At 54.7% G+C, this 27,068-nt stretch overlaps 1 protein-coding gene across 6 annotated transcripts in view; it reads left to right on the top strand.

The window, feature by feature from the left end:
• Positions 1-27,068, top strand: part of Rbfox3 (RNA binding fox-1 homolog 3) — a 424,564-nt gene that overhangs the window by 341,195 nt on the left and 56,301 nt on the right. The window contains exon 1 of one of the 6 annotated variants that reach the window (XM_057775781.1): positions 1,289-2,023. The exons of 2 other annotated variants lie outside the window; for them this stretch is intronic. In XM_057775781.1, coding sequence (XP_057631764.1) covers positions 1,919-2,023 — 105 coding nt within the window. In that variant the 5' untranslated portion in view covers positions 1,289-1,918. Of the gene's footprint in view, positions 1-1,288; positions 2,024-27,068 lie in introns of those variants that run through there. 3 more of the 6 variants (XM_057775779.1, XM_057775784.1, XM_057775780.1) reach the window with 3 other exon arrangements.

Genomic DNA, 27,068 nt, shown 5'->3' with positions numbered 1-27,068 from the left:
AGGCACTGCACTGGCAGGTCGGCCTCCCAGGTCTCAGCTTACAAGGACCACCGGAAGCATCAGGCCCCAGATGATGCGCCGGGACTCAGGGCTGGAGTACACTACCACCGTCTGAAACTGGGAGACAAAAAAATTCATAGCCTATCCTTCTGGAAGGGCAAGGGTGGCCTCCGAAAGCCCATAACCCACAGCTGCCTGTGCCACCCCAGCAACACCTCAGAGAAGAGCAAGAAAAGGGGAGATGAGAATGAGCCACCAAGCGCCTGTGCTCCTCCTCCTCGGAGGAAGGTCAATGTCAGGCTGCTCAGGTGTGAGTGTGGGGGGTTGAGGATACCTGATAAGAGGTCATCCGAGTTGTATGTACTTACCTGCTCCCTCACAGTGTTACTTTTCAGGGGGTGCCTGGAGGGAGGCCACACTCAGCCAGGTGTCTTCTGACATTCCTCACTCCACAGGCAACACAGCAGGGGGGAACAACCAAGCAACCTTAGTTTGGGAAACTAAAGCCCAGAGACAACAAACACTTCCCCGATCCCACCCGGTACATAGGAGGATCCCACTTTTTAAACTACCAGACCTGCTATCTTCCAAGCGCAGAGCTCGGGTAGGGTAATGGAGTTTCACAGCAGTACGGCTTCCCTGGGTGTGCCCGTTCTAATTGAGGTAGTATGTGTAAGCAGGGTGTGAGGCTGGGAGCGTGCCCCCTGGGGCTACCTCTCACAGTGGCAAGTGGAGGGCAGCTCACCCCCAGTCAAGTTCACCTGTGGCTTGTCTTGGTAAAACCGAGTGTGAGGGGCCAGGCCCGGTTGTGTGTGGCTGGGAAGCTGCAGACGTATGCAGGCAGGCTGCAGTGGTGGTGTGAGGGGCGAATCAAGGCCTCTGCCTAGCACCGCCTGAGACCAGAAGGTGGGTGCTGTGTACTTGGAATGTGACCACCAAATTCAGCACGGTTGACCATGGCGCCGGGAGGGGGGGGGTACCCGATGGCCACTGTTCCTTGTTGCCCACCCCCATAATAAGTATCCACAGGATCATAAGCCCGCAGCAGGCTGCTGAGGTGTCTGGTGGGGCCTGGAGACTAACAGAGGGGCAAGAGACACTCTGGGGGGCTCTGGCTGGGCTTCTGGGCACTGAGCAGCTGGAAAAGCCTTCCCAGCACGGAAGCCTCTGCGTAGATGCCCTCATTACATCACCGACTTCCCCGCCGCGGAGCCGGCCTCCCTCAGGAGAGGCGCTTCTCTGAACGCAGGCAGAACGAGCGCCTTCCGGTCGGTGGGCCGCAGGGACTCTCCTCCCGCCGCAGCCTAGACCAGCAGGGGCCAGCGGAGGTCCCAGACCCTACCGCCGCCGGGAGCAGAGGCTGCGCGCGGGCGGAGGAGGGGAGCGCAGGGCCCGCGGGAGGGGGCTAGAGCTGGCGACCCAGCGCAGGCCGGCGGGCGAGGGGTTAAGTGCGGAACCGGCAGTGGTGCCGTCGGGCCGGGTTCTCTTCCCCCGAGCAAGCGCGGGGCTCCGTTTGATGTTGGAGTACGCCAGGGACTCCCCCTCCCACCGCTACACACGCGCGCACACGCGCACACTCACACACGCACACGCACCACTCTTTGCAGACAGGGCTCCGGTGGCTCCAAAGTGACTGGCTTCCCTCTGCCCACATCCATCCTCTCGCACATCGCATCCATCCTCTTTCCATCGTCTGGCGCGCGCTCTCTCCAGCCTCCCCGCCCGGACAGGGGCAGCCCCCGGCAGAGGCGCGCCGCTCCCCTTTCCATGCCTCCCTCTTAACAAGCGCCACGCGGGGGAGGGGAGGCCCGGAGGAGGAGAGACCGGGAGGGCGCCCGGGAGGCAGGGCGCGCGCACACACCGAGGGACGCAGCGAGCGCAGAGCCGCCTCGGCCGCCGGGCGCCCCCCTGCCGCCCCATGCTGTGCTCCATGGCGAACTCGGGCTGCCTCCTGCTGTCCAACTCCGGCAGCATGCTCCCGCACTCCGTACCCTGCCCGCCCGCTTTCCTCTACCTCCAACAGGTAAGCGCCCCCGGCCCGAGCGCCCCCCGGGCCCCGCGCACGTGCGCCCCGCGCCGCCGCCCACGCCCCGCACTTGGCCGCCTCTGCGCCGCCGCTGATGGCCCCGCGGCTCTCCTCACGTCATGGCGCCCGGGTTGGGGGAACTGCGCCCCTGAGTGGCAGAGGAGCATGGGGGCACCTGGGGAGCGCGCGGTGCCGGGTCGGGGGGCCGACTGGAGTTTGGGGCGTCGCTCTCAACTTTTTCAAAGAAACGGGAGGGGGCGGCGGGCGGAGTCTCGAGGGAAGCCCAAGGGAAGGACGCAGGGGTTCTGGACACCCAGTTACTTTGGGGAACTTTGCGCCGAGACACGGGGGACTCGGGAATCGGTAGCCAGGCTTCTTCCTCGGCCGCGACGCGCAAGCCCAGGGGCCGCGGGGAGGTGGCGGCTGGGGAGCCCGGCTGTGCTGCAGCGCGGACCGCGCGCCGGGCCTCTGGGGAGGCGGGCCACCTGCCTAGTGGGACAGAGAAGCTAGGCCCCGAAGCTAGGCTCAGGAGGGGCTTGTGCTGGACTTTTGCAGTCTGCTGGGCTGCGCAGGATCCTCAGGCTGGCAGGCGCTGGGGGACATCAAACCAAGCGGTTAGGAGCCCCTACATCCCCAGGATGCCCCCTAGGGAGGTGCGCACGGAGCCTCAGCTTCCGCCTGCCTGCTGGCCTGAGGCGCAGGGGGCGGGGTCCTGCGATCCCACCCAATGCGGAATCAGTGTGGGGCCCCAGGCCTGCACTAGGGATGGAGAGGGGATTCCCTGGGCTCCCCCAGACCCTCCAGATTATGGCTCGGGGCGCCAGCTTGGCCACAGCTGTCCTAAGGCTGCAGTACCCTGGCATCACCCACCCAGTCTGCGCACACCTCTGGCTGGCCCATTCTCCCCATGTTCTGGGGTTACTCTCTTGTAGAGTCACACCTTGGCCCTCTGGTATACCCACATTGGTGGGTAGCTTGGGGGGGGGGGGACGGACATGGAGGTACAAAGAACTTCCAGCTGGCTTTCTGTCTCTACTCCTTAGCTCAGTCCAGTTAGAGGGTTCCCATAAGACCTCCTTCAAAAATGGGGTAATATGATAGAGAGACAGAGGGACAGGGTGTCCACATAAGAAGCTTTCGGGAGCTCAGAGTCAGTATTAGGTTAGGGTGCACAACTGACTGGAAACGGAGAGGTGGCCTCCACTGGAGATTTCATGGAGACTGAGGCGAGCCATTGGGGGAGGGGAAGCGCTTATCTGTCATGCCTTCCACAGGCTCTTCAGGGGCCATGGGCAGTGGTGTAAGAGGAAACATGGACATGGCCAAGAAGGGCCTTAAGAACCTGGTCCAGGGCAATAAACCCTGGGCTGCTGGGCCCTTGGGCCACCCCTCTTCTAGGGTCCCTTGTCTGCGCACTATGGACTACCAAACATTTTGGCCACTGCAGAGGGAGAGACAGGGGCCCACACAGTGATTAGATACAGAAGGTGGCGTGTTGCCAGAGCCCTAGGCCCTTGGTCTCACCTTTATAGGACCACCTGTGACATGTGGGGCTTCCAGGATGTGATATAAGAGGCACCGGGAACCTCAAACCCACTGGTCAGCCCCCCACATATTCATCCATCATTCATCATTCCCAGAGTGATGGGCCTCAAAGGTAGTCCTCAGAGGGCAGCTCCCCAGCCCCTTCTGAGTTCCCATGAACACTGGGGTCACTTGGAGACTCTATAATAGGGTCTCTCTGGCAACTTGCGTTTCTGTCAGATGCGACCACTTAGAAGTTCAAGGGTGGTTCCCTCCCCCTCACACCCAGCTGTCATGGGCAATGATAACCTGGGCACCCCCTGGCAGCAAGATGCCGAGATCAGAGGGCAAGTGAAGAATTTGGAGTACAGGTCCTGGAGGCCAGTCCACGGCTTACTGCTTGTGCTGTCTTGGGCAAGTGGTCTCACTTCTCTGAGCCTGGGTGTTCCTCAGACACATAGTTCCCCTTACTCAGGATGCAAGAACTGAGTAAGATGAAATATGGCTCAGAGCTTCAGCATTGTCTTGATGGGTCAGACCTATGCTTTTTTTGGGGGGGTGAACCCACCAGCAGATACCCTGAGTCCTCTAAAGCTTGGTAATGCACCCTGCCTGGCCATTTGAAGCTTTCCAGGGGTGCAGCGGAAGGGCAAGAGGACTTCAGAGGTGCTCTCCTCACTACAGATGCTGTCATCTGAGCAGAACCCCTCTTGGGACAGCCACCGCATGCCCACTGCACCAAGCTCGGCAGCACCCCTATTTCTTTTGCCCATCTGCAGCTCTTCTGCAGACAGCCTGGTGCGTCAACATGGGGTCTAGATCGTTCCTGGTGGTTGTGGGTGCACCGTTTTATGGGAGCACACACAGTTCTGGTGGTTCAGGGCCATTACAAAACAAATAGTGGCATTCAGCTTGGCACCCAGCTTGTCCCAGGCCACCTTTAGAGTGAGATGGCTCTTTACATCTCCTGAAGGGAGGGTTGTATGAGAAGGGACCTTGGGTGGCACCTGGCTGGACTTCCAGAGGTGAGAGCAGGCTCCTCCTCCAGCCCCTTGTCGGGGGGGGGGGGGGGCTGCGGGGCTGCTGCACACAAACGCTGGTGCCATATGCCAGCAGTGTGTTCAATCTAAACAGCACATTTAACATCAGAAGCAGAAGACGTGAAATCAAGCAAGACAAGAGACGTAGTTGGAGGCGCATTAAGATGCAGCTTTTAAACAGGCCAGCTTCCGAAACCTATAGTCTTTCAACTTGGAAATTTAAGAAATAAAACCTGAACCGGTGGAATCCCATTATTTCCCAGTGCCGCTAACCCTTACCTTCTGTGAGCTGCTGGACCCCAGGTAGGGGGTGAATGGTGAGGCCGTGCCCCCTCAGAGGCACACGGTTCTGCAATCCGTCACACGGTTTTGTTACCATTTTCCAGTCTCTCCTCGCTGCAGTGGTGATGACACGTTTTAGAATCCTAACCAAAATGACTTGGGCTCACCGACATTAGTCCGTCTGGGTTGGGCTCTGGTTGGGAAATGATCCTGAGCTTCCACCCTTGTCTTTCCCCGTCTGCACCAGGAGCCCCATGAGGGATTATCGCAGGACCCTCTTGCTGTGAGATCCTGGGCACACTGTGGAGCTGCCTCATACAATCCCTCTGGCGGGGGGGTCTGTTCCCTCTTAGAAACCCCCCAGTCTCTGGTTCTGGGTGTATTGTCCTCAGCAGGCAATGGAACTGATCATGCTGACCTTTGAGGGCAAGGGGGTCTCATGAGAAAACTCCAGAACATCAGCTGGACTCCCATGGGGTTTCCTATGGCCTTTAGCAGAAGCATCTTTCAGAGATGAGGTGCGAAAAAGACCCAACTCACAAAATGGGATCTTGTCAGTCATGGCCTTTTTATTAAACTAAAGTGTCCTATAAAAGGGAATCTTATCAAGTCACTCAATTACCAAGACGGTAAATTGTTCGTGAGGAGAAAGATGGCATTTGCCAGGTAGGGGGAAAGAGCAGAAGGGTTGGGGGTGTGCAGGAAAAGGGTTAGGGGGTGCCTGGAGATCCATGGAGAGGTGAGGGTCCAGCTGCCCTGAAGCTGTCCGTGTGTCCCGAGTTCTGTTGATATAACTGCACGCATGTACTTACTCAAGGTAAATCCCCGGAGAGCTTTCACTGCCATGGCAAGCGATGCCAGCCCCAGAAACTTCCTTCCAGCCTGGGGTCTGCAGTCAGCTTCCTGGAGTTGTTGATAACAGCGTGTTTCTCCCAGGAGCAGAGCCCAAAGGGGCACAGAGGGACTTGAGGATGCTAGGGCCTGTTCTGAGACTCACTAGGCAGCTGCGTTCTTAAAACCCTTCTCGCTTTGCTCTGAGGTAAGACCACTGCTAATCACAGCCATTTTTAATAAGGATTAATTACTGTAGCAAACATAACGCTGCTTCTTACACCTTCTGCGCATTCCTGGTGTTTAGTCTCTGTTCTCCGGCTATTTGCATATCACCCACAGACTTTGTGTGACTCTGAAAACCCCACCAGACACACACTTGCTCATAGTGACATGGCATGGGTCACTGGTGAGGACCCCACAGTTGAGGATTAGAGAGAAGGCACGGGGCAGACACCTGTCTGCCATGTCTTCAAGAGGACATTGCTATTTGCATCTGGTGTGTGGATGGAGCCACAGCCCCCAAATTATCCTAAAGATATTAACCAGACTAAAGATTGAACCAGATAAAGATAAGCCAATGATATTAAACCAAATTAAAGATACACCAGACTAAAACTAACCTAAAGATACCGACTGAAAGAAGTTAACCAGACTCTGTGTCCTCAAACCCGGAGATCCATAGGGACAAAGCACTGTGTCTTCGCTGCTTGGCCTTGACCTGTCCATTCAAAACCACGGCACTGCTTCACCCTGGTGCCTATGGGAATTGCAGTGACTGCATCAGGTCTGCGGGTCCCTCCTGCATTTTCATGCCTTATAGGTTCACGCTTGTTCTACAACCTGCTGAAGGCTAGCCCTATGAATGCATTATGGAAATGTTTAACAGTTGGGGGAAACTGAGGCAAGGAGCAGGTAAATCATACACTACACTGTAAAGCCACTGTGCACCCGGACTCCAGAGCCACGACTGAGTCTGTCTCACATTCTGACGAACACCAGAATTCAGGAAGTTTCCCCCCTTCCCAGCTGCTTTCTCAGCTGGGAATAAAATAGACATCACCTCAGCCAGAGCTTCTGGGGGCCTGAACTCTTTCTTGAATCTCCTGTGGGTCCCTAAGCTGGATCTGCCCCAACCGGATACCCAAAGATGGATGCTTCAAGCTGGGGACGATGGATGGAAGCAGTCTGCCTTAGGATTTTAAGATCTTGAGTGTGACTCCTCATTGTGTGGAGTGATTGGGCTTCCCTGAGTGTGAAGCAAGGGGCTCTGTCTGGCTGTACTAGGATAAATATGGACAGTGAACAGAGGACCTGCCACAGCTGGGGTAGGGGGGTTGATGACCAAGGAGATGCTGAGAACAGCTCAATGCTTAGGGTTCAAACTGTAGATCCAAGCCAGCATGGACCACCGTGTGCCCACTAGATGTGTGCCCAGAGGTGAAGGACAGGTTCTCACGCAGTGGGGCATCTCCTGCATCATTTCCTATACCATGCCCCTCATGGATGGGGCTCACCCTGGCAATCCCGGGCCTGTGGAGAGGTGGAGACTGGCTGCCTGCTTTAGACAGGTTCTGTAGCATTTTCTGAGTCCATTGTTACAGCTGGGAAGGCTAAGGATCAGATTGTTGATCGAAAGGTTTGTCCCGGTGTTCGCATCCCCAGCCTCTGCACTAGCAGAGTCGGGAAAGCGGTCTGTCTGCCCCACGGTGCTGAGACTCGGAGATGACTGGCCGCCATCCCTGGAGGAGGCAAAGGATGAGATTCCAGTCCAGTCTGCGTGCCCTTCTGTCACTGTCTTCTGACCCTAGGGACAGCAAGCTGAAGGTGGCTTCAAGCAGGCTATCAGGTTCCTGGGGAGAAGGTAGGGGATGTGGCAGGAGCTGGAGGCTGGCTGTAGCCTCTGTCCACTTCTAAGGAAGTGCCACAACCCTCGGTACCCAGCTTGGGGCAGGATAGGCGGCACCAGGGCCTGAGGAGACTCTAGTTCCTGGCAGTGTGGGATCCTGGCTGCCCATGTGATCCCGGCAGCTGGTCCCATGAGCAAGGCTGGGACACTCTCTCCAAGGGATACATGCTCTGCCTCTTCCTTCTCTTTGCTCTTGTATTGTGCATCTGTTTTGAAGCTCTGACCAGTATGCCTTCCACCCCGCTTTCCTTGTTTGTGAGCCTCTCTGCCTCCTCCATCACCCTCTGTCTTCCTTCTCCCCCATTCCATTTTCAGTTTCTCTCTGCTTCTCCTCTATGCTCTCTTCTGCTCCTAGAAGATTTCCTCCCAACCTCACCATCATCCTGCTGTCTCCAGCCCCCCTGCATCTGGCCTACCCATCTACCAGGTGGTTATGGGGTTCTGTTGGGAGAAGGCTGGACCAAGCCTGATGGGAACAGATCTGATATTTTTTTTTGTCATCTGTGTGGCTGGGTCATGATCTTTGGCATCTGGGGCCCCTCCAGAGGTGCAGGGGTAGTTCTGGAAGGAAACACAGGTGGCGATGAATCTTGAACAGGAGACTGAGCTGCTCGGCTAAGCTCCAGATTCGGGGGTCTGTGATAACAACTGGGCCCAGCCTAACTGCAGGCTGTGAGGGACCCAGCAGGTGCAGCAGAGCTGAGCCCCGTAGTCATTGATAGGAAGAGAGAGCATTGCCTGGATCCTAGGTGAGTGTTTGTGCCCCCACAGCCCTGCAGTCCCTGAATGGCTCGGGGAATAGACTAAGGAGAAGGCAGAGAAGTGGGAAGGAATGCCATTGCCATGGCCCATGTTCATACGCCCAGTTATGTCATTGGCATGGCCACACATTGAGTTATGTCCATCCCAGTTCTTCAATCAGTTCCAGGTCTAGAGTTGGGAATGAAAGGTGCCCAGCTGCCCTTCCCAGAGTCACAGACACAGTGCATCACCAGAAACTAGTCCCCAGGGCCACATGCATGTACCTGCTCCACCTTGACTTTGAAGAACTGGTCAAGCCCCACCCCAGTGAAGAAGGAGAGAGAAGGAACCAGCCGAGGCGTCTGCTCTAGCCTCCGAGGTAGAATTTTTACATCCTCTCCTCTGCAGAGCTGTGAAGCTTGGATCTGCTGTCTGCCACCCTCGCCCACACTTGCCCTCAGCCCAAGCCTCCCTCTTAGTCCAGACGTGCAGTTTTATCAGGATGTCGCCTGGTGTGGCAGTGGCAAGCCTGGCTTCTGAGTTATGGTGAGCCTGCTCCCAGCACCCTTGTGCAAGGTAGCGATGGAGAGACAAGCAGCTGAGCAGGAGGGGGTGGGTTCGGTGTTTTGTCTGCTGATCTTTGGAACGCCCTGAGAAGGAAAGAGGGCTGCTTAACTACTTGCCTGTGACCGGAGTGCCCCAGAAGGAGGACCTATGGAATCATATCCTCCCCAGGGCTGGCACCACAGTGGGTTCCTAGGAATTGCAGGTCCCGCAGCATCTTTCCTGAACACTATTAACAGGGTGGCAGGCCTTTGTTTCCTCTCTAAAAAGCAAGGATACTGACCCATGAATGGGAGGTGCTCCACGCTGGGTGATGTCACCTCTGTCCCCATGCATCCAGACATCTGTCTGTCCACTCAACAAATCCGAGTTGTACCCAGACCAGGGACCATCCCTGCCTACATGAGCTCTCGTGCTGCTGGGGAGGGTAACTGAGTGACCAGAGAGAGACAGGCGTGCCAGGAGTAGGTAGGTGTGCCAGGAAGGCTGGGGAAGAGCTGAAGGTGGGTGAAATTGTTGGGTGGTGGGATGGGGGAGCTTGGTGCTACAGGTTGACTCTTTGAGTTTGGGAAGCTCAGAGCTGAGGCCCGGAGCCTTCAGGGGCCGGAGGTGGTGGGGGAGCATCTTGCTTGGATACACAGCCTCATTGCAGCAGGTGAACAATTGAGTCTTGTTCCAATATATATTTTCGTGTACTCAAATATTGCCTGTACCTTAAGCCAAGTCCTGTGCTAACAAGAGTGCGTGCATGTGTGTATGTGTGTGTGTATACATACGAGTGTGTGGTTGTGTATTATGCTTGTAGATGAGCTCTTCTGTGTTTCCTTTATCCTCTGGTGCAGACGAGCTTGTGGGACTTCTCAACTGTCATCCTAAGGCACCCAAAAAGCACCCAAAAGGAAATAAGCCACAGAAATACAGATGTGAGGAGTAGGTGGCTGCTACCAGTGACCCTTTGGAGCTGAAGGCGACTGGGGTGCCATTGTGTGGCTTCCTTCATCTTAGTGGGGACACTGCATTAGCACGTGGTGTGCACAAAGCTCTGTGCCCAGCGTCGGGAGGGGTTTCAAGGGTGGCCCTCAGAAATGGTCACCTAAAAAGGGCAAAGGGCATGGTCGGAGGCTCATCCCATCTCCAGCAGGAAGATGAGGCATAGTGGGAAAGGCCCATATTACAGAACAGGAAAGGCAAACACGCCCTCTCCCTTGGGTGTCCCAGGACTCCCCAACGTGTCCCTAAATAAAAGGCGTGGGGCAGTGCTGCCCACCTGGGTCCATCAGGTCAGCAGAGAGAGCCTAGCTCCTCCCCAGCTGTGCTGTCTTGTTTCTGCCTAGCCACAGCATGTGGCACGTAACTAAGAAGGCCAACCGGAAGTCTGGGGGGAGGAAATGGAGGTCTCATTGTCAGGCTGGGAAGATGGCTCCGTGGGTAAAACGTGTTTGCCATGCATGCAAAGCCAGACAACTTGAGTTCAGATCCCCAGGCCCCTCATAAAAGCTGGTGGCAGCAGCATGAATAACCATAGTCCCAGTGTGTCCCTAAGGAGATACGGGAGACTGGATGGAAGCTCCTGGGACAGGCCACCCGGCTAACACAGGGGAGAAGAGACACTCGCAAAGAAAATAAAAAGGAAAAGACCAACACCTGATGGTTGCCTTCTGACCTCCACACACACGCCATGGCGTATGCTCACTCACACAATGCACAGGAACACACACACACACACACGTATGCCAAAGGAAATAGGCCCTCCCACCTAGCCACACCTAGTGTAGACAGTTTGCAGTGACAGTCTGTAATCTGGTTGCCTGTGAAGGGTGAGGAACCCAGCAAAGGCTGGCCCACAGAAAAATAGTGGCAAGCAATAGGGAAGTTCAAAATACCTAGCACTCAGGTGAAATGACCTCCAGTGACATGTTTTATGTAACCCCGCACGCCCCAGCTTTTAGCCTCAGCAGGTACTAGCCCTTCCCCACTTGGCTTTTCCACGACAGCTTCCACTCCTGTGTTTGCAGCCAGTCTTTGGACCCTGGTGTCAGTTTCCCACAGAGAACATTTCCATCCGAATGGGCTCTGTTTTGAATTTGCAGTCATTACATGGATCTCATGGTTAACCCATTAGGCAAATCTAGAACCTTTCGGGTTGTGAAACTCTTTGAGCCTCAATACAGTGTGCTCTGCAGACCAGGAAGATCTTTAAGGTCCCCAGACCTGTGATGGAGTCACCGTCCAGTCGGGACCTGGTGAGCCATGACACTGAAGAGCCTTGGTGCTCTGAGATTCCCTCTGTAGCTGCTGGTCTTAGACCGGTCTAGGCTAATTTTGTTGACAGCCCCCTCGACAGCCTGTGGCTGTGTTCCCACTGCCCCCTATGGGAAAATAAGGACATAAGGAAAGTCTTTTTTCCCCAAAAGGCATTGCATGATGGTTTGTGGTGCAGTACCCATTTAATTAAGGGACAGATAGTTGGTGTGCATTTCCCTAATGTCTGTATTGGTAAACAAAAGGTTGGCTGCTCTGGTTGGCCTCTCATCCCACTCCTTTTAAAAAGTACAATTTTTCTAGTTAATGCACTTCAAGGTCTAACATGAGGTTCGAGGGTCAACTCCATCCCCACCTAAGGTCGTAGCTGGGAAACACCCTGTGTTCACTCACACGCTGTCTGCAGAGCCTCCTGGAGCTGCCCCAGAACCACAGCAAAGATCATGAGTAGCCAAGCCCTTCATAGAAAAAAAAAATCCTCGTTATGCACAATGCCTCACACCTGCAGTCTCAGCACTTGAGAAGCTGAGGCAGGAGGATCACTGTGAGTTTGAGACCAGCCTCTGGCTACAGAGTAAAACCAAATAAATAAATAAATAAATAAATAAATAAATAAATAAATAAATATGATAATAAAATAAAGAATAAAAAAGAGTCTGCCGACCGTGACTTGGGCCAGCAGTGATGATAGGTTTCCTAGTAACCACATCCACAAAAGCAGAGAGAGACCAGTGAGGGACGTTCTAATGTTATATTTCCTTCAGCCGGGTCCTGTTGCTACAGCAGTCAATGGAAGCACAGTTGAGATGTCTAGCGTCCGTCCGCGCTCAGACCTCAAATCCATTTCTTCACTCAGTGTGTCTCAGATCCCACCAACCACCATGCTGCCCAATGCTCAGCAGTCACGTGAGCCTGGTGGCCACCACCAAGAATGGCTCAGACCAGCAGAGTGAGGTTTACCAATAATCCAAGGAGATGTCTGAGGATAGGCTGTGCCAGGCTGATGGAGGGGCCCAGCGTCTGTGGCTGCACTGTCCCAGAAAAAGGAAGCAATTTCTATGGAAAAAGCACTGAGTTCAGTGGGTGGATCTTGAGTGCTTGGCACCCTGGGGTGTGAGGAAGGAATAGCTGCTGACGAGGGTGTTTTGGGAGTCTAGACTGAGAAAGTTGGGCAGTAGGGAAGGCACAGGAACCTTTGCAACGATGTCAGGATCGGAACTGCAGGCGGGGGGAATTATATTGGAAAGGGGCTGGAAAGCTGAACCAGGGGTCAGCAGGACAAAGGCTTAAGACAAGGTCGTAAGGCTTGGCTCAGGAGACACCGGGCAGGAAGGGACAGGACGGGGTGTGCTTGGAAGGTGTAGCAGGTAGCCTGTGTGGAGGAGAATGTCGAATGGGTGGTCCCATCACATGGTGCCAGGCTGGGCTGTGCATCCCTAGTGGGGTACTCACAGGTCATGACCTCTTCTTCAGCCACTTCCTGTTTGGCAGGGACAGAGCAAGGACCTGGCCAGCTATTTACATGAGTGTGTTCTTCTGGGAGAAGCTTCAAGTGTCTCTCTCTACTATTCTCTATAGATATCAGTCCTGGACCTGTGTGACCCTCCTGGGCCACCATCCTGGATCTCCACCCCAGCATGCTTTGGAGCTCATGTGTGAGGAAGCTAGGCAAAGAAAGTCGGCTCCCTGGCTCTTGGGGAACCCATACCCAGTCCTTGTACTCCAGGTCACTCTCACTGGCTCCTGGCTCGGAGTCCACGGGCAGGAGCTGGGACCAGGTGACAGGCAGCCTCCCTGTAACGCTTCGTGGGTACAGAGAAGCCACAGGAAGCGCCGTGGAGACCAGGGGACTAGTGAGGAATGCTGGGGTAGGGCTGGCTGGGGTAGAGCAGGAGGCATGACCTGCTGTGCCTGTCCCCTCACACCTGTTCAAGTCCTGCCGGGCTTTGCTCCATCACCTTGCTTAGGCTTCGTGGTTCATCATTGCATTGGTGGATATCTAATATGGTACAGTTAACTTACTTACTTGCTTCGCCCGGCCCTCTGTTGAAAGGGAAAGATTTGTCTGTTTTGCTCACTGCTGTTTTCCCAGGACCTCAGATGGCGCATGGCTGTGGGGAAGCAGTGACTATGTAGTCGGGTCCCATCTTCCAGCTGTGTGTGCCAAGAGAGAGAGAGAGAGAGAGAGAGAGAGAGAGAGAGAGAGAGAGAGAGAGAGAGAGAGATCTTTTCTAGTTCCCCTGGTGAGGCACCCTCTCCACGTACACAGGAGATTCTGAGTTCTTTTTACACACCCCTGGAAGCAGGACAGACATCCCAGAGCTGGGCAAGAATCTATGCAGCCATACTTGGGTGCCTGGCAGCTGTTGGGCGAGGTGTGTGGGGTGCACACACTTCATGCTAAGGATGTGGGGAGCCCCTGAGTGGCAGAGGTGGAAGAGGTTGGAACAGGTTCTTTCACAATCCCACTGGGACCCCAGGCTCAATGGATGAAGTGCTCTGTGGGAAAAACAGCAGGCTTATTTCTCTCCCTACCCTCCCGTCTTCCCCTCTGGATAATTTATATCTGTGGGGTTTTTTATTGGGATATAACTCACATATTATAAAACACACCCACATGAAGCATGCCATTCCGTAGCATTCAGCTGTGCAGCCATCTGATTCCTGAACATCTTCAACACTGTGCATGTCAGCGGCCATTGTCCCAACCCTGTAGCCCCTACCCATTTCTTTGCCCCGTGGCTGTGCCTGTTCTGCATGGTTCTTATAGGTGGAGTCATCTGTTGGGGCCTCCTTTCCTGTACCGGTTTGAAATCCTGCAGCAGGTAACCTCTCCCTCAGGGAGAGACTGCAGATCAGAGAGCTGGCAGGGCTTCTTTATGGTAGCCTGGGTGTGCTGTCTTCACTTTGGTGAAGGACTTTGGTGGTCCTCAGATGAGCCTTGAGGAGAGATTTGCTGACCCTTCTTGTACACAATGGCTGAGTAAGGCTGGAAAGAACCCGGCCCCGTGAAGGACGGGCCTACCTGTGCCCAGCCTGGGATCTTCATTGCTAGGCCTGGAGTGTGTGAAAGGAAAAGCCACGGTGGCAGCTGATTGTGGCTCACCACCAAGCGTGCATCCTGGGTCCTAGCAGAAGAGGGTACTTACCCCTCACATCTGCCACCCAGACCAGTGACTGCTGCCTCTGTCCCTTGGCAGAGCCTGGTTGTTCCTCACAGACCCAGACCTATGAACACAGCTATGCTCCAGGTGCCAGACTGGGCCTGTATGGCCTGTAGCAAACTGTCCTGGCCCCGTGGACTGATGAGTGTGTGTGTGTGTGTGTGTGTGTGTGTGTGTGTGTGTGTGGTAGCTGCATCTGAACCATTGCTGCAAGGCTGTCTGGGATGAGAGTGCCGAAGCAAGCCTTGAGCTGCCCTGATTGCCACCCAGAGGTGTATGCCGACTCTGTCCAAGGAGCCCAGCTAGGCTCCAAGACTCTGGACTTGAAAACCTCACAGGAGGACAGAGCAAGCTGGGAGGTAAACCGGCAAGTGGGCTATACTTACAGAAGCCAGCTTGTTGAAGAGGCCATGGGCTTAGAGTCTGCCTGGCTACCTTTCTTGTCCCTGTCCTAGGGCCTCAGGGCAGAGCCTCCCTACATAATGTGACCAGAGCCCTCTGTTGTCTGTTGTCCATAACCAGGACCCTAGTGTGTGTCTTCACTGTGGCAGGCGGGCAGGTAGGAAGATCAAGGCACAGCACCAGGGTCCTGTAGGCCCACACCTGCTCAGCTCCGCAGGATTTCTCCACCCTGCATCTTGGTTTCTTTCTGGTCACTGAGAACAAGGCCACCTCCTTGTTGGTAATATGGGAATAAAGGATAAAGTTGCCGTACCCAAGCCAGAACAGGTCAAGCTGGACAGACCCTGGCCTCTCCTCGTCTTTGTTAAAAGAAGAGAAATCAATCACAAAAATCGGGTCACAGGATGTGGATGTCGTCTTGACTGTTTCCATTTGGCAAATTAGCGATTTGAACGGAAACTCAGGCAGAAGCAATGGAACGTTGCTGTTTCCAGGTTGGTGAAGAGGATTTCATTTGAGAGTAGAAGTATGCCCTGGAAGCCCTGGGGCACATGACCACTACCTTAAACAGCATCTCTACCCTAGCCCACCCCCATATACACAGGGGGCTGCCCTCCCCATTTGTCCCCATAGGATCCAGAAAGGTCCCCTCCTCTTGCAGGTAAAGTGGAAGGAAGAACTTCAGCTTGGCAAGGGAGTCCCAACTCTTATGTCTGCCCCTGTGAAGGCCCTAGAGCTTTTGGTGAGGACTGGATGTCCTTTCAGAAGACTGTGACTGCCCTGAGCAGCTTCTTATGGTTCCTCAGCCATCTAGGTTTCCAGGATGGACCCTAAGTCCCCAAAGGGACTCCAGAGCTAATGAAGAGGGAGGGTTAGCCTTAGAAACGGAAAGAGGAGTTAGTGAAGCTATGATCCCCTCCCTCTCTAGCAGACCCTGATTGGCTATGAGCCGTGTGGGGGAAGCGGTAAAGATAAGGACATCTTCCTTTCTTGTCTGTAAGTTTGGCTCACACTCTGTCCTCCACACAAGCTGGCCACACAGAGTGCTATGGCCCACAGACCTGAGGGATCAGAGAGCAGGACCACAAAGCTAGATGCAGACCCCCAAAAAAGGGGGCGACAGAAAAGCCACCTCTCTAAGATTTTGTACCATGTTCTTTCCAGTGCCCACCCCACTCGAATCTACCCTCTGTCGCTACCCATTCTCGTGTGGCTGGCTCCCAAGGACATCTCTAAGCTTGAGGAGGACCTGGGCTCGACCTCTCCCCCTTTATGTTAGCGGCTATGTTGAGATGTAATTCCCAAGCCATAAAATTTACCCACTGGACGGTGTACAATTACCAACTTAAGAAGTTCGTCAAGTCGAACCTCTGACCCTGCAAACCTGTTTTTAGAACACTTTCCACCCCCAAAAGTTTCTCGATTATACCCTCAACTTGGTTCTCTCAAGTCCAGCGTAACATGTATTTACCAGCTTTGCTGGGGCGGGGGTGGGTAGCCTAGGCTCCCCTTGAGCAGGTGGGCAGTGAGGGATGAGCCCCTGCTCCTTGCACACATGGGTGTGGCGCGCTTCTCCAGAAATCTGTGCTGAGGTGCTTAGCCTTGGGCCAAGCCTCTGCCCTCCCTCGGGACCCCTGACTCCCTCCTTGCTCCCTTCCCCAGCTGACTCCCTCTGGGTGGCCGCCCTTCATCCCAGGCTCAGAGCTAAGCCTACTTAATTCTTTTGATCTTGGTTTAGAAGCCAGCCCTTTAGCCATTCCTATCGCTGCTCTGCCCATCTCTGCCTGCCTGACTCAGAACTCCAAACTGCGCTGGCAGCTGAGACAAGCTCCCCTGGCACATGCCCTGACCTTCTTTCCTGAGTGTTGACCCCCCTGTGGGCCTGACTGGGTACTCCCAGGAGAGGCTGAGGCAGGAACCCCAAGAACTCGGAAGAGAGACCCTTCCCCAACATCTGCTTGGAGCTGTCTTCTGTGTCCTACTCTGGGCCAAAGTTTGCTGTGCCCCTGCCCTGTAAGAAGCTCAAAGCCCAGGAGAGGGCAAACCTTCAGTTTATGCATCTGGCACACCTGGGTTAAGTTCACTCCGTGTCCATGAGCTTCGTTTGCCCTGTCCGCAATCCTCCGCTGTGAGAGAACATCCGGCAGGGAGTCTAACCCAAGGTGGTCCTCTGCAGGCCTGACCCTCCCCACTACCAGCCTTGCTGTAGGTGAGAGCCCTCCTCTCCTGGGGCAGCAGCCCTTGGGGTGTCTGCCCTGTGAGGGCCTCCCCTGACCTTAGCCCCATCTTAATGGCAGGTTAGCTGATAACTGAGCTGCCCTGACAGAGCCCATTCCTCTGGTTCTGCCCGAGGGAAAGCAGAAGGAACCCATGGGGCCACCTGGGCCTCCAGCAGTCGGGAATCTGGACACACGCGCTCATGCACGCATACACGCACACACCAACATTATGTCCCGTAGAAGTTGCCCCCGATGCAGACAGCTTCCCTGGAGGTGTTCCAGATAGGTACGGGGACTCCAGAGTGGAACTTAGCCCCCAATGGCCTGCCCTCACCTAACTCTGGAAGCCTTCAGGACCTGGAGAACAGGACCCTGTACACGAACCTCCTGTCCCTTGAACAGGGTTCAGCAGCTTCCAACAGTCTGTGCCCCTGTGCCCAAGGAGCCAAGACCCCACTCTGGAAGCCAGAAGCCCTCTAGGGGGGGTAGGGTAGGAAGGTAGAAAATGAGGGCAGTTTAAAAATGGGTATGGAAGGGCTTCCTCATGCATCCTAACAAAGGGGCTTGGAGGACTCTAGAGCCTGCTTCAGTGGGGCCCCGCCATCTCCCCCACGAGGGAGAACATCCCACCACCCACCCACCTTCTCTGGCTCCTTCCCATCCTTTCCTGGATCTCCTAAATAACAAGGACCGAAGGAGACGGGAGACAGGCGGTTCGTTCCTGAGTTGCTTTGTGTGGGGGCTCTTAATTAGACCTAATTAGACTAATTAACTTTCAAATGAGAAACTCGGAGTTTTCCTCCTCTTTCCCTCTCTTTCCAGCGCTCTCCCTCTGCTCCCCTTTGGAAACTGAAGCAGGGATAAATGTTTGAATGGCTCGCATCAGCCCGGGTGGTGGAAGCTGGCGGGAGGAGAGGGTGGCCGGGTCCCCTGCGCTCTGGCCTCCTCTCTCATCTGCTCCACCCCAGCTGGCTAGCTCTGGGCACTCCTCTTGGCTCCGGAGTGAGGGTGTGGTCCTGTCTCCATCCTGCAGACGCTCTTCGGAGGTTCGTTTTGTTCCTGGCACTAAGGGTAGAGAGATGTTCGTGATGCCGAGTCCCTTGGGTGGTTCTGATGCAGCAAGAAGCGGGATAAGAGAAGTTCTGGGTGAACCTTCTCGATTCACTTCCCCAGCCTCTGTGCCCTGTGGCCTCTGACGCTAGACCTTGGAGGTCCTCCTGCTAATCATCCAAGAACACTAAATAGAAAACCTGAAGAGATCTTATTGATAAGGCCCAGAGGAGGTCCTGCCAAGGACTAACTGAGGTCCTGCCTTCCCCCATAATGCCCTGTGTTCACACACACACACACACACACACACACACACACACCTTGCACCTATGCCTGGCCTCCCACAAAGGGCCTATAGTTCTGTTTTGTTGACCATGTTGGCCCTTCCCACAGTCACTCGAGGTCCTCCATTCTGTAGCCACTCCCACTAAGGCTGAGGAAATCGATGCTGTTGATGGAAGAGCCTCCCAGGGCCGGATGTACTGGCCCGACAGCCTCCATCTTGATCCTCAACAGCTGTCCAAGGGTGCTTGAACGCCAGACAGAAGGCCTCCCAAGGGTTCAGCCAAGTCCCTTCTCACTCCCTGCTTTGCTTGAGGTTCTTAGAGTGTCCAGAATCACCCTGGCCTGTTCTGCCCACTTCATCCCGGTCTCAAGCCCCTGTCTCACTCTTTGCAAACCTTGACACAGAACGAGTCCTGATGCCAACACCTGCAGCTTCTGTATTGATTTTCCCGCTGTCTCAGTTGGAACTGCCGAGTGGAGGCAGCCCTACAGCTGAGGGGAGCAGGAAGTTGCTTCTGCTGACTTTCTAGAATGTACCTTATGCTTAGGCCTCAGGACTGGGAGCCCCGTGTGTTTGCCTTAAAGGCAGCCCTTTCTGTTTGCATGGCTCAGCAGAAGGGCCAGGGAAGGCCCAGCAGGGGTAGATTCCAGCAGGCTAGTCTGGACACCATATGGCCAGAAATGCCCAGAGCTCCTGGTAGACAAGGGCTCAGCGAGGGTTCTGTTCTGCATCTGGCCATCTTGACAGAGGCAGGTACTCTGTACTGGGCAGGGAGCTGGCTGTCAGGGACCTGGCCAGGGGACCTAGGCAGTGTGGATCTCAGCCCTGCGTGGGCATTGAGAAGCTGGGCCTTGGTGGTTTCCTTTTTTGTCTGTTCAAAGCCACACTCTGGAATTCAAACTCAAAATGGTGGCATTTCTGCAAGGCAAATGATCTGACTTGGGGTTAGAGAGGTTGGCAAGGGGCCCAGCAGCTCCATTCCCCATCCTGGGGCCCACTTGGCCTAGAAAGCTTCCCTTGAGTGTTTACAATCTCCTATCTGGACCTCCCCCAACCGCTCCACCCTGACACTGAGGCCAGAGTCACCCAGCCTCAATGGCCTCCCACTCCCTCAGAGCAAAAACCTAGTAAAGGGCAGGGCAGGGTCTCCCAGTGGGATTCCAAGTTTAGCAGGTAAGATGGGAAAGGGGTCACGCCACCTGCCTCGCTCTCCTCCCATCGAAGCCTCTGTTTGGGAATCCCTGCAACTCTGGCAGTGTCAGGGAACTCTCAAGGTGATGTCCCTCTCAAGGTGGCACCCCAGGGATGCTGTGGAGAATGACTCCATTGGAAAGAAAAGTAGGCAACGGTTGGCTTTTTCCACACAGCCGCCTGCCTTTTCCCAACTGGCCTGGGTTCTGCTTTCCTTCCAGGCCACTGCCAGCCTGTCCTCTCCTCCTCCACCTGCTGCCTGCAGGCCCCAGCCCCGCCCCCAGCCCAGCCCTACTCTCCCTCCTACCCCCACCACCCTGCAACACCCGAGGGCTTTGTTAGCACAACTCGGTTCAAATGTCTGATTAGTCCTTAGGAGATCGCGGGGTCAATTTTCTACAGCTCCTTCCTCTCCATTTAACTAATTTAACTGCACGATTGTTACAAATTTCATTTTATTATAGCCCCGCTTCTCAGTCCAATTGAATTACTAAAATCTCATTTTCTCAGAAGTGCTGAATATGTAATTAGAGGGAAAATTATGCTCCTGCCTGCCTATTAGGCCACTTCATGCATGTGTGCACATGTGACACGTGAGAGTCTCTGTGAGGTGGGCTTGGCCAGAGGCGGGGCTGCAATCCAGCACGTCCCCGTCAGGGACAGCCTCGCGGAGGTCAGCGCCATGCAGGGTGGGGTGCCCGGCTGTGTGGAAGGGATCATGCGTGCATAGGCAGCCCTGTGATTGCAGGAGAAGAAAACCCCATTAGCTCCAGATTACAAATTAAACAATATCTGTGGGCCATTGTAATTAAGGGGAAATTCAATTCCCTTCTAATGCCCCATTATGCCTGGCTCGGCAAGGTACGCTGGGGCTGTGCCGCCCCTTCGGTGGGAGCAGAGGTCACAGGGAACTTTAGCCCCAGATCTGCTCCCTGTATGGTTCCTGGGTCGCAGCGGGGCAGCAGGAGAGGAGGGCATACTGAGGCTCGCAGTGGCTCCTACCGTTCTGATCTGCAGGTTCTAAGGCTTCTTACCCACTTCCAGGAGGATCCTTCTGTGGACTCCTTCCATCCCTGCAGGCAGCCCTGGATCTCCTGAGAGTGTTGGTGTGGCTTAGAGAGGGGCAGCCATGCTCAGCTGCAAGAAAGGGGCCTCCAGGCACCCCCGGGTGTACTGCATTGTGAAACACTGTGCGAGGTCACTTTGAGTGGTGGTGCAGTTCTCTGGGAGGTCCTGAGGGGCTGTGTGTCACACTGAAGCCATGAGGTCTCTTGGGGCTCCATGAACAGAGTAGGGCATTCCCTGCAAAGTATAGGCATTCCCCCTCTGTGTCCCGCGCCTCACTCACCCTGTCCTGTGGGCTCTGGGGACATCTGAGTTTCTTGCCTCTCTGATCTGACTTTTTCTGGCCACTGTCCTCCTCGTTCCTTGGCCCTGGACACCCAGCAGGGTGACCTCATTATAGCTAGACTGTGTCCTCTGTCCCACCGCAAAGGGACTCGTGCCTCTAACCTGTAGATTCCAGCAAGACAGACCGCTTACTGGCTTAGTGGGCCCTGCCTATGAGATACTGTAAAAAGGGTGCCGCGGGTGACCTCCACCTGCTCTGGAATCTACTTTCTTCCTCAGAGAGTTTCTGACCCAAGTGTCTGCTAGAGAAGAGGCAGGTGGACCGTATGAGATCAGGGTCCCTGGTTGCCCTAACCTGGCTTTAGAGTCAGCATGCGAGGTGGGCACAAAACAGGCGGGACAGCTGCAGGCTCTCTGTATGTCCTGCCCTTTGCGCCTGACAATTGGGAGAGCCGGCCCCCCAAACCACAGCTGCTTCCTGGCTGTGGGTCTCAGGAGGATTCCTGGGGCTTTAAGCAAAGATGGTCATCACTCAAGCGCACTGGCCTCTAGGGACGCTGTCCCAGTCAGGGGTAGGGAATATGAGTAGGCAAAAGTCTGTTCTCTTTTACCTTCTCCATTTTCTCAGCCTCGCTGGTGGACTCCCCAAAATGCACACAGTAAAGCACACACATTCCCCGCCATGCCCTTAGATGTAACAGCAGCTCCTCTTTAGGTGTGAGGGGATGTGGCGGCTATGAGCGTGGAGTCATGAGTGTGAATGACAGAGAGCTCTGTGTCTAGTGAATGTGAATAGTCAATCCGATATAAGATACATGCGTGAACATATGTGTGCCCTATAATGGTGCCTTTGGTCTGGGCACAGCCCCCTATCTCCGTGTATGTGTGTGTGTGTGTCTGTGTGTGTGTGTCTGTGTGTGTGTGTCTGTGTGTGTGTGTCTGTGTGCGTGTGTGTGTGTGGTGTGTACAACCCCATCCAAGCTTCAAGTGTTTGTGGGCAGCAATGGTCCCGTCCTAGCCACTTCTTCACCTGTTTCCTTATTACACGTGATGTCTCAACATGCCATGACCACATGAGCAGTCTCTTGGAACCATGTAGAAATGTCCTGAGACAGAGTTATGAACCCGTGGATAAGGTTGGGGATCTGTGACGATGGCCAACCCCTATGCAGCCTGTCCCCATCTCTCCTCTGTCATTCCTGACCACCATGTCTGTCCTTTCCAATCATTCTGGGCAGTCAGGAGGAAGGCCTGCCTGATCCTGCTTCATCCTACCTGCCTCTTCTGCCCCTTGATCAGCAGAAATCCAGCCCCCTAGCTCAGCACACCCAGTCCTGTGCTGTGTGTATCCTGTCAGGCTGTCAATCAAAGCCATTTGCTTCCTAATCCTCTAAATCCCACCCAGACTGCACCTCCAATAGAGAAACCCCCTGGCTCCCACATGACCTCAGTGTGTCACCTTGCTGCGCCTTGAACTCCAAGTGGCCTCTAGCTCGGCCACGAGTGTATAGTGAGTACCTTAGCGCACGTGCGTGTACACACACACACACACACACACACACACGAAGCCTTAACTGTGTACTCTACATTGCCCCTCCTCCTTCTCCCATCCCCTAGAATCTCTCTTATCCTCTGGTCATAAATCAGCCTGGCACATAGATGCCCACAGTCTCCTGGCCAGATGCCATTGCTCAGTGCCTTGGGGGAGGCCAGCCTTCCAGCATCCCAGGGGTAACAGGGAGCGGATGTATAAGACTTTGGAAGCTGAACTTGCGGGATGGAATTGCTGTCAGCCTAAATATTGGAGAAGTGAAGGCCCAGGGCCTATGCCTGAGCCAGCTCAGCATGGGTTCCATTTGCCGGAAGCACGCTCACCCATGCGTTGTGGAGATTGCTCCTACTCTCTGGGAAATGCTGGCTCTCCCATTGGTCTGCATCAGCGTGTGGGACCCAGGACCCCTGGCTGCTGCTGGCCAAGGCCTTACCTCTCTTGCCTGTCTCCCAGCCAGCCTCCTACTGGGCTACTCCTTACTTCTTCTGTGAACTCAGGCCCACACTCTCCCTAAGTGCCTTCTCCCTGGACTGTTATCTCTCTACAAAGGTTCCATGTAAACTCAGCAGGACTGGAAGCCCCACACAGCTTCTGTATGTAGGAAGATGGAGAGAGACCCTTCCATTGTCAGAACTGTTTACACAGAATGTTTGCTTCAGACGCCCCACTGCCCACCCTAGGGGTCCAATGGGGCTTGCAGTGGCTGCCTAAGTCCTCAGCAATTCCTAAGCAATTCCACGAACAGTACCTTCTGCCATAGACATCTCTCCCCCTGCCCAGCCTGAGGGCTTTTTATTCATTTATAGCTATTTTTTTCCTGCCAGAAAATAGTGGCCCTGAGCTTGGCTGCCAGCCTCTGCTGACCTCACTCAGATGTCCAAACCAGGTTTTCCTCTCATCTCCCCGTACTCTTTACTGGGGGCTCTGGCTGCATGTGCCTGTGTACACATGAGTTAGGGCAGGGTCTGCAGGCTTCTGCAGTGTGAGGAAAGGTAAGGAGAGGAGGGCCAGCATGCCCACACTCTCCATGCTGTCCACTTCGCTGGTCCTCACTGCAGACTAAAAGTGGACACAGGGACATCCCCATTTCACAGTGGAGGGAACGGAAATGCAGGATGCGGGTCTGCCTAGGTCAGGAAACAGGAGTGTGTTGCTGTCCTGGACAGCTACGGGCTGGAGCTTTAGACCACAGCCCCGTGTCCTTGGGGCAGGAAGGCAAGTGATGGTGCAGGCAACATACCTCCCGAGGCTTCTCCTCCATGTGCCCTGGAAGGCTGTCCGTGGATGTAGGTTCCTTCTGCTTTGTCCTGTATGTGATGCACAGTTGACACATGTGTATACAGGTGCACACACAGTGCACATGCATGTGGAAGCTAGTGGAAAGCTTTGGGTGTCCTCCCTGTCACTCTCTGCCTCATCACCTTGGCACAGGGTGTCTCCCTGGACTGGAAGTTCACCATTTCAGCCAGCCTATCTGGATAGCAAGTTCTCGGGATCTGTCTGACTCCCTGCTGGAGTCACAAGCATGCACAAGGGCACTAGGCTTCTTACACGGGTGCTAAGGGTTCAAACTCAGGTCGTCCGCTTGCAGAGCAAGCTCTATTGCCCACTGAGCTGTCTCCCCAGCCTCTTCCTTTCATCTTCACACAGGACAGACAGACTGAATGAGGGTCCCCAGAGCAGCCTCAGTTTAACCTGGTAACCTATGGAAAGACCGTGTCTCCAAATGAGGTTCAGGGTTGGGGCCTCAGCTTGCAGCTTTTTGGGGTGCAGCTCAACCAACACGGTTCTCCCCACTTCCAACCCATCTGGACGAAACCACCCCCAGATCCAGCCTCTCCATTTTTCACAGACTAAATATCAAAACTGTCTGCGTCTTCATGTCACCATACACTGTGCGTTGTGCCAAACATGTCACGCCCATATGCCTCTGGCTTTCAGAGACAGTAGCGAACACACTGTAAACCTAGGAGGGTCCACACTCATGGTTTCTGTTCCCTGGGTAGTGGTCTCCTTGTACTGGGAGATGGGCTAGCTCAGGCTCAAAGGGCTCAACTCAAAGGTGCTTAGGAGTCCTGGCCCCATACAGCTTCACTCCAGCCCTTCCTATGCCAAGCCCCTGTGTGCTGCCAAGTCTCACTGTCTGGGTCAGATTCTGAATCCTCTATCCACAGAGCCCTGGGACATCCTACTTGGCCCCATGAGAGGACCATTACAGTTAGTATTTGTGGAAAGGGGGAGTGGAGAGCAGTAAACACTGGTGGCCTCTCCGCCTAGGGACATAGGGTTGGCAGCCGGGGAGATGGACATCAGTTGGGCAAGCGTAAGCAGGAAGGCCATCAGCCAGGAGCCGCTTGGCGTTTGTGCCGCAGGGGACAGCTGCAGACTGGACAGTGCCCAGGTGCTGATGATGCTGGGCTCGAAGGCCAGGAAGGAACAAAGTGTGGGGACAGACAGACCAAGCTGAGAGAGACAGAGCAAGAACAGAAAGCCAGGCTGGGTGTGAAGCAAGAGAGGACAGGCATTTGCCCAAGGCTTTTGGGGATCCTTCAAGATGCACCTGCCCTCCAGCCCCTGCTTTCCCCTCACTGACCCACATGGGCAGAAGAGAAAGGAACCTCTACCCTTGCCAGAGAGACTGCAAACCAGACAGTGTGGCTCTGTGGTATGCCAGGGGTGAAATTCAGTCTCACCCAGTGACCACAGTGGAACAGATGCAGCCAGCCAGGCATGGATTCCCTGCTCCCTCCAAAGTGTCCCGTGTTCTCAGGACTCCACAGAAAGCCCATTCCATCCCCAGAAGCCACAAGGATCTCAGCAAGCCCTGCGAGCCCCTGGTGCCTAGCTCTGGGGTGGCAAGCCAGTTCCCACTGACTCCACAGTGCAAAATATAGCTTCAAGGCCATCCGCTCTCTGACCCGCCAGCTCGGCGAGGCTGCTACTGCAGGATACCGTCTAGACCATACATGAAGATGTGCACTCAGCTCTGTTTCCATAAAACTTTACCCGAATACATCTGGCCTCAGCTGAGATGGCCGCTGCTGGTGGAGCTGACCATGGTGCTTAAGGCTGCCCAACTGTGGAGTGAAGGACCCTGGGTTGCCATGGGAACCTGGTCACCAGCCCAGCAGCCTAGGGGAAAGCTCTCCTGCTCTTGGTGGCCTGTGGTGCTGGCAGACTTCTAGGGACAATGCTTCCATAGGTGGGGAGACCCATGCAGGGCATCTGTTCTAATGCAGGATCTAGGGAGGTCACTGTGGAAAAGGTGGGACCATCATCTTGGTAAATAAAGTGATTGATGGTTAGGGTAACTTCAGTGGCATCTCCAAACTGGACTAAAACCTAGTGTCAATGGCTAAGATAAAATTTATTTCACCCATAACCTCTTTATACCTCAGATGACTGTGCCCCAGACACCTAGGAAATATCCCAGAGTCCAACAAAGCAGCCTAATGTTCTCTCTCCTATGAAACTTCCCCTTAACCCCATATTATCAGACATCAGGACAGAGGCTAAGGAACTCTGAGTCCTGAATGGAGGGCTCGCTGTCTGAATGATACAAGCCCAGGAAGTCCAAGGGCCTCTACACAGCCCCTGCTGGAAATCCCCGAGGAGATAGGCTGCTCTGTGCCTGTACCTGCTGAATCGACACCAAAACCTTGGCCCGAAACCCGAGCAGTCAGGCAGGAGGCAGAAACAGCTCTGTCCCCTCTACCATGGGGATGTGGGACATCCAGAAATCCTGTGTCCAGGGACAAAGGAGCAGGAAGTTGCCCAGCTCTGGAGCCTTCAGGGCTCCTATGGCCCACCTGCCACTTATGAGTCCCCTGAAGCTTGCCAGTCTCCTCATGTTGTACCCACGCGCTTCAGACTGTTGGTAGTTCCCCGTTCTTGCTCCTAAGGATCATGGTCCTTCTTTCCACCTGCCTCATCTTCACCCTGAGTGTCCCCTGCCCTGAGCTCCGGCCCTCCTGGTCTCTCTGCTTCTGTGGTATGACATTATCATTCCATAATATTCTGAAATATACGTGGAGTTGGCTGAATGCAGACAAAATTGCACCATTTACTGCATGAATATTTCATGCTGGCTTCGCTCCGAGGTATCCGTCTGATGGAGTGGAGACTGCTGCCCTGGCCCTCCCTGCCCACTGGCTTCCTGCCCAACAGCCAGCAGTGCCTAGCCCTTTTGCTGGCTAAGGCTGTCCAAAGAGAGGGGGAAGGAAACACATGTTGAAAAGTTAAAGGGCCCTTTGAGGTTGGGGGCAGGTTGTGGTGGGCTCTGGGCTGCTCCCTAGCAACAGCAACCCCACTTGGTGGCTTGGGTGATCAGACAATTGTCTTTCTAAGACAGAGAACAGGAAAGGTAGGGACCACCAGCCCTAATTAGCTACTTCCCATAAGTCCCAAGCAGGAGCCGCTGCTGTGTAGAGGGTCTTCAAGCAGAGATACCCATAGCTGCCTGCCTTGCAGGCCCCTCAGATGCCTGACCTAGCATCAGCATCCTTCCCTAGATTCTAAGGCCAGGTTTCCTGCATCAGGACCTCCGAGAGTGGAGGAATACTAGGGTCAGAGGACACTGGGAGTCAATAGGAGACCTGGGAAGGACATAGGGACGGTGGCCCATCTGCACATATGTGCCTGTATGTGCACCAACATAGGGCTTATGCTGCTCGGG

The sequence above is a fragment of the Chionomys nivalis genome, chromosome 7 (assembly GCF_950005125.1).
Source record: "Chionomys nivalis chromosome 7, mChiNiv1.1, whole genome shotgun sequence".
Classification (NCBI taxonomy): Eukaryota; Metazoa; Chordata; class Mammalia; order Rodentia; family Cricetidae; genus Chionomys; species Chionomys nivalis.
The sequence above is the reverse complement of the archived record's forward strand: the minus strand, read 5'-3'. Positions and strand labels throughout refer to the sequence as shown.